Genomic DNA, 16610 nt, shown 5'->3' on the forward strand with positions numbered 1-16610 from the left:
GTGGAGACCCAGCCTGATACTTCTCTTTAGCTCTCTCTAATTAGTATAGATCCATTTATTGACTGTAAAAACCCAAGGTTACAGGAACAGGCAGCCTGAGCAATGTCAAAATATAGTATTTCAAGTTGGTTGACCTCAAATAGGGAAACCTCAAGGACAGGAGTGACTCGTGCTAATTATAATTGGGGTGTTTCATACATTTATTGATCTTATAGCCTATACTCACTGGGTGGACTGACGCTCCCAGGGCACGACAGCTCAGGGCATCTCCAGGGAGCATTCAAAGCACGTCCCAAAACACAGGCAGTGCATTCAGCTGCCAAGGGAATGCAGGGGCAGGAGGGTCTCAGACCATCTCACCCATGAGAAACTGTACAAGTTCAGCAAATACAACTGACCTCAAATTGACCAGAAATGAAACATTTTTTATTTGAGTTGACAAATGTAAACATTTCTGTTAAGGATAACGCAAAACGAAACAACATTTCTTAGGTGTGCTTTTTTGAGGGGAAAAAACCTAACCAGACATTTTGCATGAAGTGCTTAGATGGAGGAAAAAACAACCAAACCCAACTATTTAAAGTTTCATGGGCCAGCCCTTACCCCTTTTGGTAAGGCTCGCTCCCATGCCACCCTGCTTCCCCTGCAACGAGCATCGCTGCTGCTTTTACTTTTCACACAAGACCTGCTGCTATTTGGCTAATTATAGAAGCTTGGATCAGAGCTACACTGAAGGCAGCTTGACAGAACCAGCTGTTACAATTACAGCTGGATCCTGAACTAGCTGCGAACATCCAGCTTTAGCTCGCGGTGGTGCTACCCCCTCCCCGGAGCCAGCTGCCAACGCCTTGCTTGGCCGACTGCTCCTCCTCCTCCACTGCTCCAGCTCAGACCCACAGGTCCTTGCCTGTGATTTTTGGCTGCCTAAATGCTTTTCTGCTTTAGGGGAGCTGAAGACATCAGTGTATTTCTCTTTGCTAGATGTTTTTCTTCCTACAGCAGTTATCTGTAAGAGGAAGATTGATTTCTCTCCACCCCATCACTGGGTCACTGCAATGTTCACGAATTTCCTGGAGAGCGTAACAGCAGTCGCTGGCCTCTCACCATGGCCCAGGCAGGTAAAAAAAATAAAAATGCACCAAAACTATCTCTAAAAGACAAGCTTTTGCATTTGGAGCCTTTTCCTTTGTCTTCAGGTGGTGACGTGCGGTGTCTCCTTAGCGAGGCTGGGAAACAGCACAGCATCTTCCTTTGATTTTAACAGAGCCTCACGAGGCGGTGTTACTCTTTCGGAGGGGCTGCACTGACTCTGAATCAGCACTTCCAAACGCTACTGGAAGGCACTGAAAGGCTGCTCGGGTCCTGGTCATATGACGCCCGCCCTGCTGAAACGTCAGTGCATCCTGGCACAGGAACGATGCCACGTGCAGGTCCCTGTCACAGGCCTGCTCCCCTTGCAGGAGAAAAAAATAGTAAGACAAACACTGTGATCTCCCCTTGCATCCTCCTCCCTAGTTTAGTTTGTTAAACAGCTCTTTGATGCGCCTTGTCTTTACCGCAGTAAGGTCTGTGTTGGATGTTTAAATCATTTGTATTGCAAAGGTGCTATACAGAGCGAGGGCTGAGCGGGACCCACCGCAGGCAGCTCTCCAGGAGGACCCGTTTTCTCCACTGCCTTGCCTGGACTCACTGCTGATGCTGCAGCGGATGCCGTTAGTCCGGCTGGGGATTATATCTGCTGCTTGTTTCTTTAGTGGATTTTTTCAAATGGATCCCTTTCCTTCCAAGGCAATTTGGCTCAATATTTATCCACCCTGGAGACAGGCTGTTGCGTGCATTTTCACTCTGCTCTGGATGAGGCTGCAGAGAGCAGGAGAGGTGACCTGCACAGCATCACCCCCCGTCTGCTTCCTGTGGGAGCGGTGTCAGGGCACACCAAGGAGGAAGAAGAAGTAGTCATTTGTTTTAAAGCAATGACTACATTTCCCTCAAACCTCCAAGGAGAGGATGGGGAAAGGTTTCTTGGAGCGAGTCCTGACAGGGAGTTGTGTAATGTTAAATGCAGGATTATGCTGGAAGGACATGAAATGGAGGCTGAGCATCAGCAAACGGTGTCCCATCTGCTTCAGCTGAACATACTTCTCTGTAGAGTTTCCTCCTTCATCCATTTCAATTTTTTTTCCAGAGCCTTTCAGTTTAAACTATTCCTCCCCATTAGACAAAAATTTAGGGGGAAAAAAAAAAGAATCCCAGCCCTTAGTCCCCCTTTTCTGTACCCAAAATCCACAGCACAAGCGCCGGTGCGTCAGTGCAGATGTCAGACCTCGCACCCACCTGCTGGGACACTGCACCCTGCCCTGCTCCCGGGGCTGCAAACGCCGCACCCAATGCATGCCAGGTGGCTGCGCTGGCAAGTACCGAGCCGTACTGGGGGCTCAGACCCACTGAGCGAGGCATGCCGAGCAGCATTTAACCCAGGAGCACATGTGCTCTGAAGAAGCACCGTCTCCACGGTAGGCGAGATGTCTAACAGCTCTCTCCGGCCGCGAGAGAGCCCGCCCGGGAGCGCGGGGAGGCAGCGCCCGGGGAACAGTGCCCGCCGAGCCTGGCTCCCGGCATGACTCACATCCCGGCCGACGGCTGATGTCAGTGCCTGGAGAACAGAAGCCCTCTCTGTGGCTCCAGCAGCGTGAGAAGGAGGTTTCTGTGCCCGGCAAGGTTGCTCGCTGGAGGGATGCTCATGCTTTAACCCCTTCCTGACAACAGCACATCAGCATCCAGTAACCTTGATACTGGGTTGGGAAAACTGCAGGGTTTGCGATTTCCATCTGGACACTCACATACCCACCTCTCTGCTAAATGCTCTTTAATTATAAACTCCCTGGATCAGGGCTGCTTTTTCCGTGCATCTGTACAGCACCCAGAGCACTGGATGTAATCTGCACGTAATGCTCTTACGCACCCTTGAAATGCAAAAACGCTCTTACGCTCCCTTGAAATGCAAGCAGCGATGAGGTTTGCACCTTTTTTGGAGAGGGCTAGAGCCCCGCTGCCACTTAGCTGCCATTGAGCCTGCCCTCCCACATTCCCCCCTGCTCCAACGAACACGAGAGATGCATTGGCAGAGCTGCGCAGCACCAAGCTCGCGGCCAGCTGCAAAACTCAGCCAGGAATTCCCTGATATGGTCCTTGTGTGCTGCAGGCTGCGGTGCCAAATCATTTTATACTCTGGGACATTGAGACGGGGCAGAGGTCCATGCCAAGGAGGTGCAGCATGCCTGTGCCCTGGGCTCCTCATTCGGACACAAATCCAGCCACCTTCTGAGGTCACTTCCATCTTCGCATCTCCAGCTCCCCCAGGGTGCAAGCGCAAACTGCAAGGGGGTATCAGTGCCAAGCAGAGGAATTGCTCGTGGTTTCAGGTGGGGAGAGTGAAAATGCAGCCAGACTTTGGGACCGAGCAGCCAAGATCTTACAGACAAGGGCAGGATCGAGCACGGAGATTTGTAACACAATTTTGCTGAAATCAAGTAAGAGTCGAACCTGGTGCTTTGGTTCAGCCAAATACCGGAACCGGTTGCTGGGAATTTACTGGAAACCATGATTTAACAGAAGGCACCAGTGATGCAATCCTAGCATGCACACCAAGCACCAGCACACACTGCAGAGAACTGGTGTCGTGACTTCCTACCACAAAACATCTCCTCATTCACGTCTAAATCTCTGTTTCACAAAAGTCTACATGAATTTACAACAAAATACCAGGCTACCCTGATTTTTGCTGCTTTTTAGCTGCATTACTATTATTTTTTTTATTTCCATCTCTAGGTCTGAGGGATCTGCTTACAGGGATGGGAGAGAGGGGCTAAGACGGTGGTACCAAAAAGCACCTCACAGTGAGGGAAGCTCCGCAGATCTCGCGACAGCCACATCTTCCCAACACACGCTGCAGCCCTGCATCACGAAAACAAGCACTTCCCATCAAAGAGGGACAGCAGCAGAAAATACCAGAGCTCCTCTCAAAGCCCAGCTCTAATGCTTGAGCCTTTCAAGCATCAGAAGAGGATTTAATCCATTTTACAACTAGTATCATATAACAGTGACATTAAAAAGCAGATGGAGCAAAGCAGCAACTCCTCTTTGAGGCTAATAAGCAGAAATAAATTAACTGATTTCTTTATATTGAAAATTCCTCTCTATGGACTAAGATCAAGGCCTGCTAAAGCTTTTGACAGCTCTGTTTGCCCATCAGCCACATGTGCATTGAGGTTAAATAGAGATTTACACTCACAGAAACTTCTGAAAAACTCAGATCTTTGGATCGAGATTACAGATTTAGCCAGTGTTTTCAGAAGTTCAACTCAAAAAATGTCAGAAGAGCCAGTTATAATTAGGCTTTTTCTAAATTTCTATATATGGTGTAAATCAAGAGGCAAGACACTGGCATTATGGGAAACTTGCCAGAAAAAAAACAGAATGAGGGGAAAATAAACTCTTTATTTGTATGGTACTATTCACTTTACAGACACATAATGCAGGCTGGGCTTTAAAGGTGACTTACAATTTTGCAGCATTATGTGGCTCTAAAACTTTCATTCTGGTATTCAGAGTCTAATGTAACTTAATGTTTCTAGAGTGACATTTCAAATCTCACTGCTGTCACCAGAAATGCCTCCACGGCCACAACTAGGTTTTGGGGAAGGCTTTGGGTACATTAATACAAACCATTGCGAAGATTTCTCCGCTGCTCAGAAGACGGAACAGGTAGCAGAGATTATAAACTGATTTTTCTTAACAAAGTGCTTATGGCCCAATTACAAACCACTCCAAGCTGCTATTGCAAAGCCAGTCACATTAGTCAGCAGACCTGCTCCGGGACTGAACATTCGCAGGAGCTGCCCCCGGGTTTGTGCCGCAGCCCCTCAAACAAAGGGCAGGCAGAGCGACGGCGGCTCTGCTCAGCCCCGTGTTGACACCAAAGGCTATTTTTAGCACGAGGAGATGTTGTAAGCGCCTAGGGGATGGGGGAAGGGAGAGAAAGTGGAAGGGGGAGGAAAAAAAAAAAGCTAAAGTATATACCTTATATACCTTGTCAGGTCATATAAGAGAGGTGGCACATTGCCCCACACCGGCCGCCACGCCGGTGTTCAGGCACAGCATGGAAATGATGGTAGATTATTTCAGACACACACCAAACCCAAACCAGCCGAACGCCCCCCACGCCCCAAAAGGCAGCAGGATGCTCCTGCACACACCGGTGCACTCCGTGCCTTGCAAGGCTCTGCTGCCGAGGGGTGACCCAGGCAGGTGACCTTGTTCTGCACCACCATGCTCTCCTACGGCACACACCGGCGTTTGGTCAAAGCCCAGTGAGCTATTGCTGATAAGCTTAGAAATGGTTGCTTTTATCACACAGTTTCTCTTATCGGTCTCATGAGCTCGGTTTCCTAAGGAACCAAAGCTTATGCGAGCATCGTCCGTCCATCTCCCCCTCTGGCTTTTCAGCATCTTGGACAATTTCAGCCAGATGTAGCTCCCTGTAGTGGCTAAACGCTCCACCCTTTCTTGCTTATAAAGCAATGGGATAACTTACACACTTAAAAGTCAGCCTCATCCCTGCTTTTTGCAGAACCACCCCTGTAGCGGGGTGCCGCCTCTTTTTTCTCCGAGGGGCTGACATCTGCCTGCTCTTACCTTACACTCAACTGTACTGCCATCCCGCTTTGCATTTGTACAGTGCTTAGCACAGCATCACCTTGACCACCCGCAGATCTTCACCTGGGAAAAGCCAGGAGAACTTCCTTGGAGTTGGTGGAAACATAAACAGGAACATCAGCCAAGGATGTGGGTTGCAACTAGGGAAAAAATGGCGATGAAATAATCTTCACGTTCGTCTGTATGAGAGAAGCTGAGATGGCAGCTGGCTACCATCCTGACCACACACATTAGCTGGCTCAAATCATCCCCAGTGCTAAAAGCAGCTCTTGATTTAGCTGATAACACCTTTGCAAGACTAGAGTTTCAATTCGACTATTTTACTTAACGGGCTTGTCTTGTCAGCAGCTAAAGGACGCTACAGGAAGCACCTATGGCACTTCTTCCCACTCGCAAGGAGATAGTTTCACACAACAGCTTTGTGTCATCTGTATTGAGTTGTTCCCACAGTACCGTTTCATCAGACGTCGCCAGGGCTTGCATGAGGAAGGGCATCTCACTACCCACGGCATGATGCTCTGACCACGGAGCAGGTCCAACGGGAGGGAGCAGTCTCCCGCGTCGAGGGTTTCAAACAGCATAAACCAGCACAAGCATCGATGGAGCAATGCAGATTCACATCAGCCAAGGCAGAAATAGGGCAGAAAAAAAAAACCCCAAACCACCACTCTTGCACCTCTCAAGGTACCCCAAATCTGGGAACAACCTGCTACCACGACCTTGATACCACTACAGGGCCCTGAACTGAGACTTTGCAGATGTCTCTTTCTTTAAGCCTTTTCACCAGCATCAATTTCTGTTTTGCTTCAACCATCCTTTCCCGCAAGGGAGCTGCAGCTGAGCCTGAGAAGGCTGTATTGCAGGGCAGTGATTTATTGGCACAGGCAAGTATGTGTACATGAAAGGATGCTGGAGAAAACGCCTCTCCTTTGAGCAGCGTGCTCTCTTTCACTACTTTATCCCCAGCAGTTTGCAGCATAAAAATCTTGCTGACTGCACAGGAGATGCCCTGTTCCCCTGAGCCTGCGGGCCCAGCAAGGACCCCCCTCCTCTCACAGGGTCAGGGGATGCGATCCCACAACAGACACGCAGCAGGCTCTGCTAGCCCCAAAGCACAGCACTTAACTGGCGATCGCTCCACGGACTCTTTTAGGCTGCTCCAAACAGCTGTAATACCAAATATATCAGGTGAAAGTCCTAATTTTCCTAAGGCAGAGAGCCACCACCCCCAAGGACAGCGATGGGAGATGTGCTTCCAGTCTTTCGCAAGACCAACCCTCCCAACGTCACAGCACCACCACATCCTTGTAGGGTTGGGATGGGCTCTCACCTCCTCTGATCCTGGCTGATGGGCACAACCCGTCCTCGGCACCACATCCCATCAGAGCAGGCTGCAGTGCAAACAAACTGAACCATGTCCATGCCCATCTCCCTGGGACACAGCCCTCGTCCCCTGCAAAGCCCTCTGCTCTCCCCAGCTCCCCTTCCCAGACCCCCAGGCTGTGCTCTGCTAAAAAAGGCAGCGCTACTGGCCAGAGAAGAGGGGGTTTTTTTTTTTCTGAGAGATTAAAGAATATAACAGAAATAAGTCAACCTCTCAGAAACTCTCAGTGTACCACGATTCAAAAATAAAACCATTAGACTGGACACTTCTGCCAGCAACCTTACCTTCTGAAATTTTCTATGCACTTTTTTCCTCACCCACAAATGAAAAGTGGGTGAATAACAAGTTTGTTAATTCTCTAATTGCATTTTGAAGTTGTGACTTCACTGAAGCTGGCCATTTCCTGCAAAAAAATCTGACAAAAAAGGACAAAAAGCGTTTTGCATGAAATTCCTGATCACCTTCCCTTTGCTGCAGTTCTGAGCAGCTGCGACCCTGCGGTCTCCCATATCCTTCCTTCCCTCTGTGCTCTCATCCTCTCTTTTTGCAAACAACCACAGCTCAGAAGACACTGCCTGCCACCGGCCACCCATCATCCCACCAACACCATGCAACCGAACCTCCTCTCCCCCATGCCATGTCCCCTGCTGGGTTTTACTGCATGTGCTTGCAAAGCAAAGGGGACGGTGCCAGTTCACGTATGGCTTCACACTCCCTTCTGCACGAGCACCTCCTTAAAGACCATATGCATTAACATCTTAGCAAATGACACCAGAAGCCCTCAAGCCGATGCTTTATTTCTTTGCTCTGGTTGCCTAGCAGACTCCCCCTGGTGCTACGGGCTGTCTGAAGTGCAATAAAATCTGTGCCCTTTCAGGTTGCCATTAGCACTGGTTTGTTCTCCGGGTGCTGCTCAGCCCTGTAATTCGGCGGTGTGCGCAGCAGGAGAGAGGAGCTTTGCTTCTGAGGTTGTGAAAAAACACATGGCGGAGCCGGTGTCGCTCTGACACTCGTAGCTCCCCGCTAGCTAGCTGAAATGGGGTAAGAGACAGCAGAGGATGAGGTCTGTCAGTTAAAATAATTGGTCTTTAAATGCAACACTGCCCACTGCTTTGTCTGATCAGGCCCAAAATAAACTGCATTACATCACTGCAGGTCAGACTGAACTAATAAGGGTATCTTTCTCACACTGAGAAAGAACGTATTTATGTCCCGTGCATTTTCTCTAGTGCTTTGCAGTCAGAGCTCCTTCCAACTGTGCAAGTACAGGGGAAAATTAATTCAGACTGCTGCCCAAATTATGCAAGAGCCACATGGAATGGAAAGTGCATATTAACAGATTTTACTATTTTAGGGTTTTCTTTCATGTCTCAGTTTATTTTGCCATCATATTTGCAACAAATACAAAATAACATATACGCCAAGTAATCTTTAGGGTGTTGACAGAAGATAGTACAAGCAAATAGGCACCTTCAGACAAATGCTACCCTTTGTAACTACCTGGGTAAACCTAGAGCTCACCTGAATGATGACAATAAGATCTAGTCCATAGTGCTATAAATACGGGAATACAAGCCAACAGAGGCTTAAAGCCCCGATCATCTTTGACTTTGCTAATATGCCCAAAAATCTTGCCTATATCGTCTAGCTTTCTCAGTTGCTCCAATGGAAGCTCCCAGGCCATCTAAGGTTGCAGTAACACCATATCATCTTACTCTGCAGTCCAACAGGCCATCCCACCCAGCTATATAACTACCAATCAAAGAACCATAGACTCCTCCAACTTCCACCCCAAAGGATAGGGTTTAAATCTTCAGCTGGTGTAAATCTGAATTCCTCCACCATTTATGGGACCCATGACAATTTACATCAGCTGAGGAGCTCCAACCTCCCATGATTAAAGAATGAAAGCAGTGATACTTGTTGGCATTTATTATCCTTCTCCCTTGCAAATGATGCATTCCCATCCTGAATGCCTTTGGGAACCAGAAGTCTCAACATGGAAGATATGCAACAGCACCTGCCGTGAGCGAGGGAAAACCGCTGTTCCCCAGTCCTACTGCAAGGGAACCGTACCGGCGTGCAGAGCTGGTAGCAGCACTTCTTATCAGCTGTACCCTACTGTGAATCTTCTCCTGTTCCTGACTGCTCTTCCACCATCTGATCAATTAACAGCAATAGGATTTACTGGCCTACTTACAGGAAACACAAGAAGGCAGCATTCGCAGCAAAGTTGCAGAAAGCTGCGCTTGATGATGCTGTTGTTTGTGCCCAGCTAACTCCATGCCTCGCTGGGAAGCACATTGTGCTGGAAAGTACCTACACCCCGGTCTAAGAGCACATAAATCATTGCTGAACTATCTCAGGCAATGCTTTCAAGGAAAAGGTGGCAACTGCTTTTGCACAGCCCGGCATCTCTGTCTGTTGCTGGAGATACCCATCAGCCCTCTCCAACTGCACCAGGCACGTCCATCCCATGGACAGGTGCTTTCACGGTCCTAACGGTGAAGTTAAGCCATTTTTCCTGACAAGCATTAAGAGATTAAACGCCTGGTGTTAAGAGCTCTCCCACTTCATTTGCTAATGTTAAAGCAAAGATCCGAAGATGTGTTATCCCTGCCCACAACTCCTCCCAGGCTGGGCTTCAGCTCATCCCAGGGCACTGATTGCTCCTGGCATCCCCGTGGTAATGAGATGGGTCCATCAGGAGCCAAAGCCAAGTTCACAGGAACAAACGACTCCCTTTTGCTCTCTCTTGGCCACATGCACGTCCCGTTCTCTCATGTGTGGCCTGAGATGCATTAGAGCAGCTGCACCTTGACCAGTTTATAATATTATAGTGCTCCAGCCCTGCAGACACTGTTCCCTTTTGCTTCCTCCACGTCTCCCTTGGTTAAAATAAGTCCATTTGATTAAGAGGAATCGAAAGCATGGAAATGAATTAACTTTCAAAGATCTTTTGGGAAGCATTGCTATTACTGCTGCCTATCAACAGCAGGGAAAAATGTCCAAGCTTTTTAAAATTGATCAAAATCTTTTTAAAAATTATCAAACCTTTCAACTGCCTTGAGATCCAGATCCGGACTTTGACAGCAATTACCATAATCCTCCGTTTCTAGGAGAATTCAGCACCCACGCCCCATTAAACTCCGTTTAAAGGGATAATTAGCAGGAGACTGACAGTAATTTAGCCAGTTCATTTATCAGAAGGGATAAAGCCAACCTGAAACACGTTAATGTGAGGGTCTTAAAACTGGTATTATTCTGTGCTGTTGTGCAACAAACGTATCGCTAGCGGAAGGGACGCGTACCCCGGTGTTAGTCAGGATTGCTGGGGTGTAAATAATGTTTTGCTTCATAAAGTCTGGCTAGGGCGAACAAATTATTTAGCTCTCATACTACAGCTGAATTAAGAGCTCAAATGTATAAAAGGGTGTATCTAAGAATCGATAGTGGATCATCGAAGCATTTAATCACTGTTTTACTAATCTCCCTGCACTATCTGAACTCAAACTGACTCCTCACACTAAAATCAATGGCGCTAATACACTCATTAACGACGGCTCTTTCGGAGAAATGAAACCATCAGAGTTTGAAAAACTAACTGGGGGCAGAGGAGCTGAAAGCTGCGAACAGCGATTGGGCTTGTGCTCTAAGGCTTCCTGGGGGAGCAAGAAACTCTCTAAGAATTCCCTTACAGGAATTTCCACTGCAATCTTCTACCGAGGGTCAGCGGCTGTGACTACACGTATAACAGCACGTCCCCGAGAGGGGACATCTGATGCAGGGACTGAACCAGGACCCATGGATCTACAGCCACAGCTCCTCTCTGGGGCGAGGCTTGAGAGCTGGCTTCAACGCTCAGCGCTGCCCACACCGGGGATTTCTGCACGTGCAAAGTGCCTTTGTTTCCCAGTTCTGGTTCTGCTACCTCGCGTTGCTCTGTATCTCACGAGGTAGACGTTTCCTATTAGTTCAGGGGCTATGCAAGACTTTTTGGGGCAGCTGTTGCCTTTGCATCCCACACTGCCTCTTATTTATGCTCTTCACCAGCAGCTAGAGTTTGCCGCATCCTCCTGCCAGGCTTCCCTGAATGACCATCTCAGCTCTGACCTGCACATCTGACACTCCTGTCCTGACACTCATTCCTCCTAAGTCTGTCAGTTCGGCTGTGATAGCTTCTGCTTGGCATCTACAGGCTCCAGACAGTCTCTCCCCAAAGGATTTTCTGAAAGACATTGAATTTCTGACCAGGGTCTCGTCAGGCTGCCTGGAAAAGGATGTTGCTCAAAACTATTCAAAGATAGCATTTTCTTATTTTTTATGCAATTATTGAACAAATATCAGAATGCAAAATTGCCCCTGGGATTGGAAAATGGAATTAAATCTTCCAATAAACATGAGAAAATGGATACCGACGTCTCTATTAGCAACAAAATGTTTCACGCTTAGAAACTGGTAATCTAACACCCCTCCAGGGAATCCTGAATAGTGAGAAAAAATGGCCTAAGACAGCATTAGAAAGAAAAAGAGATATACATACATTCAAGTGAGACACAAACTGGATGTGGGGTGGGCAAGAGGGCATCCTTGTGTCAGTCCCACCTCAGTGTGTTCACAGGCAGTTCAGGGGGTCATTAGTGGAAAGCAACCGCCCAGATCCTCTGCGGTTCCCAGCCATGCTGAGCCAAGCATAATCAGGCACAGGAGGTCCACCTCACACAGGGTGCATCCTCCAAGCTGTTGGTGTGGCCACTAAGCTGTATCGACCCCTGCAAGCAGCGAGAAGGGCAGAGCCGGGACGCATGGTGTGGCTGAGCTTCTTCTGCAAGCACCAAGCTCCAGCCTGTCTTGGAGGGCTCATGGACAGCGCGATTCAGACCAGCTTTGATGGCACTGGCTTACACCAGCTGGGCAAACTGGTGGTCCAGCACCGTGTATGACACAATGACGAAACACACCCATTTCACCCAAGCGATACAAGAACTGTCCCAACACACATGGGAACATCTCTTAGGGACATGGTTTAGTGGTGGACTTGGTAATGGTAGGTTAACAGTTGGACTCAATGATCTTAAGGGTCTTTTCCAACCTAAATGATTCTATGATTCTATGACCTCCAGCATGCTGCTCTCCTACAGGACACAGGATTTTCCCTGTGCTCGTTTCTCAAGCCATAACTCTGGGAAACAGCCGACTCCCGGCGTAACAGCCCAAGAGCTGAAAACAGCATCATCAACCAAGTTACACCACGCAGTCCAGAAGAAGGAGCACCGTTTGGCAATGGGTGAAGTAGGGGCGTGCAACCACACCTGGGGGCTGGTATGAAAAAAAATTCAGCAGAAGGGAAAAGTTGGCACCACAAGTTTGGTGTGTCGCCCCAGCTTTGTTTTGTTGTAACACCAACCTGGTCATCCTAAGGAGGAACCACCTGGCCAAAGCTCCCCTTTGAATTTACTGTCCTGAAGAATCAACGAATGACATCCTGGTTGCACAGGTCATTTGCATGGCTCCTACGCTGGATTTTCACGATGGTACAATTCTCAAAGACAATACACAACCTAAAAGCACTCATACGCAACCCACAAAATGCCCACCAGCCTGCCTTCCCTTTCCCTCCTCCTCCCGAGAGCACTGTTCATCTAAAATGGCTTACCCCATTCTCTTCTATTCTGCATTTAATGGCTTTTGAACTTCAAAGAGAGGGGAGAAAACCCTATCGCTTCACCATGCAGTTAAATATTATGCAGCCACATTACTGAAGAACACCTAAAAAATATGCTGCTAAAATAAACTCCCGTTTGAACTCTTCCTATAATATTTTACAGAGAGCTCAGAACACGGTGCCCTTCTTCCCACACAGCACTGAAGGACCTACTTCACTTTAACCAGGTACACGCTCTTCTTGGAGTCAAAAGGACTAATCATGTGCTTAAAATTATGCATTTGCCTAAAGTACCTAGTTGAATCCGAGCTTTTATATCTAGAAGTTGCACAGTATAAATTGGAAACATTATTCCTGGGTGAATGTTATACACACATTGGCAGATATATTCCAAAATTATCCAAGAAATCAAACTATTTATTGTTAATAGAACATGTCCAACTCCAGCAGACCGCTTTGAAAATCTAAAATAAAAATGTGCACAATGTACTATATATGAATATAGATACCCCACACACACTATGTGTATGCCTCATGTATAGAAAATAGCAGAGCAGAAATGCTCTAAACATAAATTGAGAATATGTGAGATAAGATTTTAATTGTGGTTTTAATAACAGCAAACTGCTGGAGCTACCTGCTTGTTATTAGTCTTGAAAAAATACAGCATGAAAATAATATTTTAACCTTTCATCTGTAACATGGTCTGTGCTAATAAAATTATCCCAGAGTCATCCAAGCACATAGCTGGTGTCAACTACTTAATATGCAGAATAAATTAAATGCCACTTACATATAGAAAAGAAATACCCGGCTAGTTTCATGCACTTTCACGCTGGCCTTTATGCTGGCCCAGCCACACAGCAAACACGGTCGAGCCCTGAGTCTCCTCTTCAAATCCTGCCCTTCTGCAAGAAAATCATCCGAACCACTGCTCTACTAAACCACCCCTTTGCAAGGCCATCATCACTCTGCCCATCGTGCTGGGAGTGCTGAAACGAGCTCTGTCACATGTGCTGGGTCTTTGCAATTGCAAAACACTGTGCATTTATTATATCACAAGGAGGCCAGGTCCCACTGACAACACTTGAAGTATTGTGGAAAGACAGTAACAGAGATTTGAGAAGAGTGGGGCACCTGGCACACTTGCCTACCATTAACCAAGCCATTAATAATAATAATCCTACTTGATCTTTCCAAAGCAAAAGTCACCTTGATGAGACAAACACCCTTATCTCCATTTCAATCCAGCTACGTGCCTCCCACTACCAGAGATGAACTCACTGGTACTTTATCTGACCTGCTGGTGGTGAACAGCCCGTAGAAGTCAACAGAAAGACTCTCGATAACCAATTTCTTTCCATCAGGTATTAAAATTCCCAATATTCCCAATCAAATACATGGAATGCCAGGAGGGATCTTTCCCAGAAGACCACACTTTCTCCTCCTATTTAGTGACATACGAGCAATAATCAATATAAAGAACATATGAACAGAGACAAAAAAAATGGAAGGTGCTGGACATCAAAAAACTTATCTGCCAAAAGTGTCTTTCGCTACCTGCGGAATAAGGCTCCTGCTTCTCGCTGTGAATGAACTCTTTTCGTTCGTATTTGGCTCTGATCCATTGTTCCCGCAGCAGTCTGAAAAAAAAAAATACAGAGAAAAGGAAACATGGTCCAAGATACACTAAGGAAGAATCCAGAATCATTAATTCTTCAATCAAAACAGAAGTGTGATTTAAAAGCCTTCCAAAAATTGCATTGTACAGTCTGGAGTCAAGGGTTTCTTCTGTTTACTGTTGGACAACGATAAATCGTTTCCTTGTACATCCAGTTTTATTGGAAACTTATTTAATAAAATTTACAGATTTAGCAGAATAGCCCATTCCCACCCATCCAATCAACCTCTGTACAAAATTCCCTCAGTATATGAACAATTTTAAACCCAATTTCCTCAGACTACCTCCTTCAGTAAATGGGATCAGTAAATGAAAAAACCAACAAACTGCATACAAAAGAAAAATCTTTGCCCTGAAGCTATCAATATGGAAGCAGAAATTGGGTATGCCTTGTGCATGCCATGTGCATGATGGCCTTTCGGCAGTCAAAGCTGCAGAGATACTGTCTCCTTGTCACATGTGGACAGCTATTCAAAAAAATTGTGATGTGTCTGGTTAAAATTATACTTGTAACGACGAGGGGAAGCCCAGCCCAAGGATGGGTGACACTTGTGACTTGCTGAACACGGAGCTTGCTGCAGGGTGTCATGCACCTCCCAACCTAGGAACAACAGGAATTCAAATGAGAGGTGACCTCTTCAAAACAAAAGGTACATAGGACAGTCATATCCCAGGCCCTAGCCAACCTCTTGAAAGGAACTGGGGTGTGAAAAGTGAAAAAGCCTCAAAAAGACCAGGAGAACACAGCTAGGTAAGGACGTGAGGGCTGAGCCCTGTGGAACGCAGGACCCAAACACCAGAGGGTGGTGGTGAGAACCCACCTGGCAGAGCTCTTCCTAACTCATAGCCTGTACTGCTAAGTCTAAGAAAGAAATCCATGATGCATGGCAGAGAACATGCCTGTTATACTTCTCACGTTGAAAATTATACCAATGATTTATACACCGAGACTTTAACTTCCAAAAAGGAAAAAGTCCCACAAAGATTATAAATACTTTTTTGCTCTTTTATTTTAGCATGAGTGCTGGAACTAATGAAGTAGTTTACATCTAGAATATGCTAGAAATTGCTTCAAACCATTTTTAACTGCACGTACTTCTTAATTGCCCTGGAACCTTAAATAACCCAAGCAGGCAGAAATCACAGGCATGTGTCATCCCAGCTTCACAGCAGACATTTTGAAGTGGCCTACACTGATGACAGTAAAAGATCCCCCAGCACTGGGCGTGCTCTGTAAAACCCATCACACTTCAACACATCAACTTCTCCACCAATGAAAACTGTTGATATGCTTAATTACCTTTTCTTTTTTGCTGACTACGCAGATTTAATGCTATCTTTTCAGCAGACACATTCCAGAAATGCTCAAAGAAGATAAGTGGACTAACATTGCTTATGAAAATTCATCTGCAGGTACAGCAAACACATTCATCAAATCCTCAAGACACTATTCAACAAGAACTGTGGCTGTAATCGGTTTCCGGGCAGTAAAGGAGGAAATAATTACACATATTTTGTCCCACCCATTGTTTCATCTCCTTAGTTGGGGAACCAGCCTTCTCCCACAAGGCTCAGGGAGCGCCATAGCTTCCCTGCACCCAAAACTCAACTGTGAGCTTCTGCTGTAACAGAAATAATGCACCAACTCTGCCTTTCCCCCTTCTGTTCCTGTTTTCATGACTGATCTTTAGTTGTTACACACACATCTGCAAGTTTGACTGTGAACTCTGAAGATGAACATCCATCTCCCTTCTGCTGTCACCCTGTGCTACGCTCTGGTTTGGGTACAACCCATCTTCAGTTCATCTCAGGAGGTTCAGATGTGTTTTGTAGAAGTGTGCAAGGGGGCTCTTCTGGGTTGAGCAGGATGCTCTTTCTGGATCTGATATCCACAACACGGTAGCCTGCAAACGTAGAAGACCGATGACCCAAAAGGTTGCGCTTAATTGCCTGTTTCTATACTTCCGCTGCTCATCAACAGAGCTACCAAAATCTAATCATAAAATCAACACAAATACTTAAATTTGTTACCCTTCTTGCAATTTTTCCAGCCCGGCTGCTGCAGACAGCTTGTTATGATCACCATAGCCAAACTTGGACCTTTTCAACAAGACGACTAGGGATTTAACTAGAAGGAAGAAAATTCACACCACCCTCGGCTCCAG

General features: G+C 46.7%; 1 protein-coding gene across 1 annotated transcript in view; it reads right to left on the minus strand.

The window, feature by feature from the left end:
- The window catches only part of ADAP1 (ArfGAP with dual PH domains 1), a 71513-nt gene that overhangs the window by 24037 nt on the left and 30866 nt on the right, over positions 1–16610 (minus strand). The window contains 1 exon segment of the mRNA XM_009320061.1: positions 14325–14407. Within this exon segment, the coding sequence (XP_009318336.1) occupies positions 14325–14407 (83 nt within the window).

The sequence above is a fragment of the Pygoscelis adeliae genome, unplaced genomic scaffold (assembly GCF_000699105.1).
Source record: "Pygoscelis adeliae isolate BGI_AS28 unplaced genomic scaffold, ASM69910v1 Scaffold242, whole genome shotgun sequence".
NCBI classification, from domain to species: Eukaryota; Metazoa; Chordata; class Aves; order Sphenisciformes; family Spheniscidae; genus Pygoscelis; species Pygoscelis adeliae.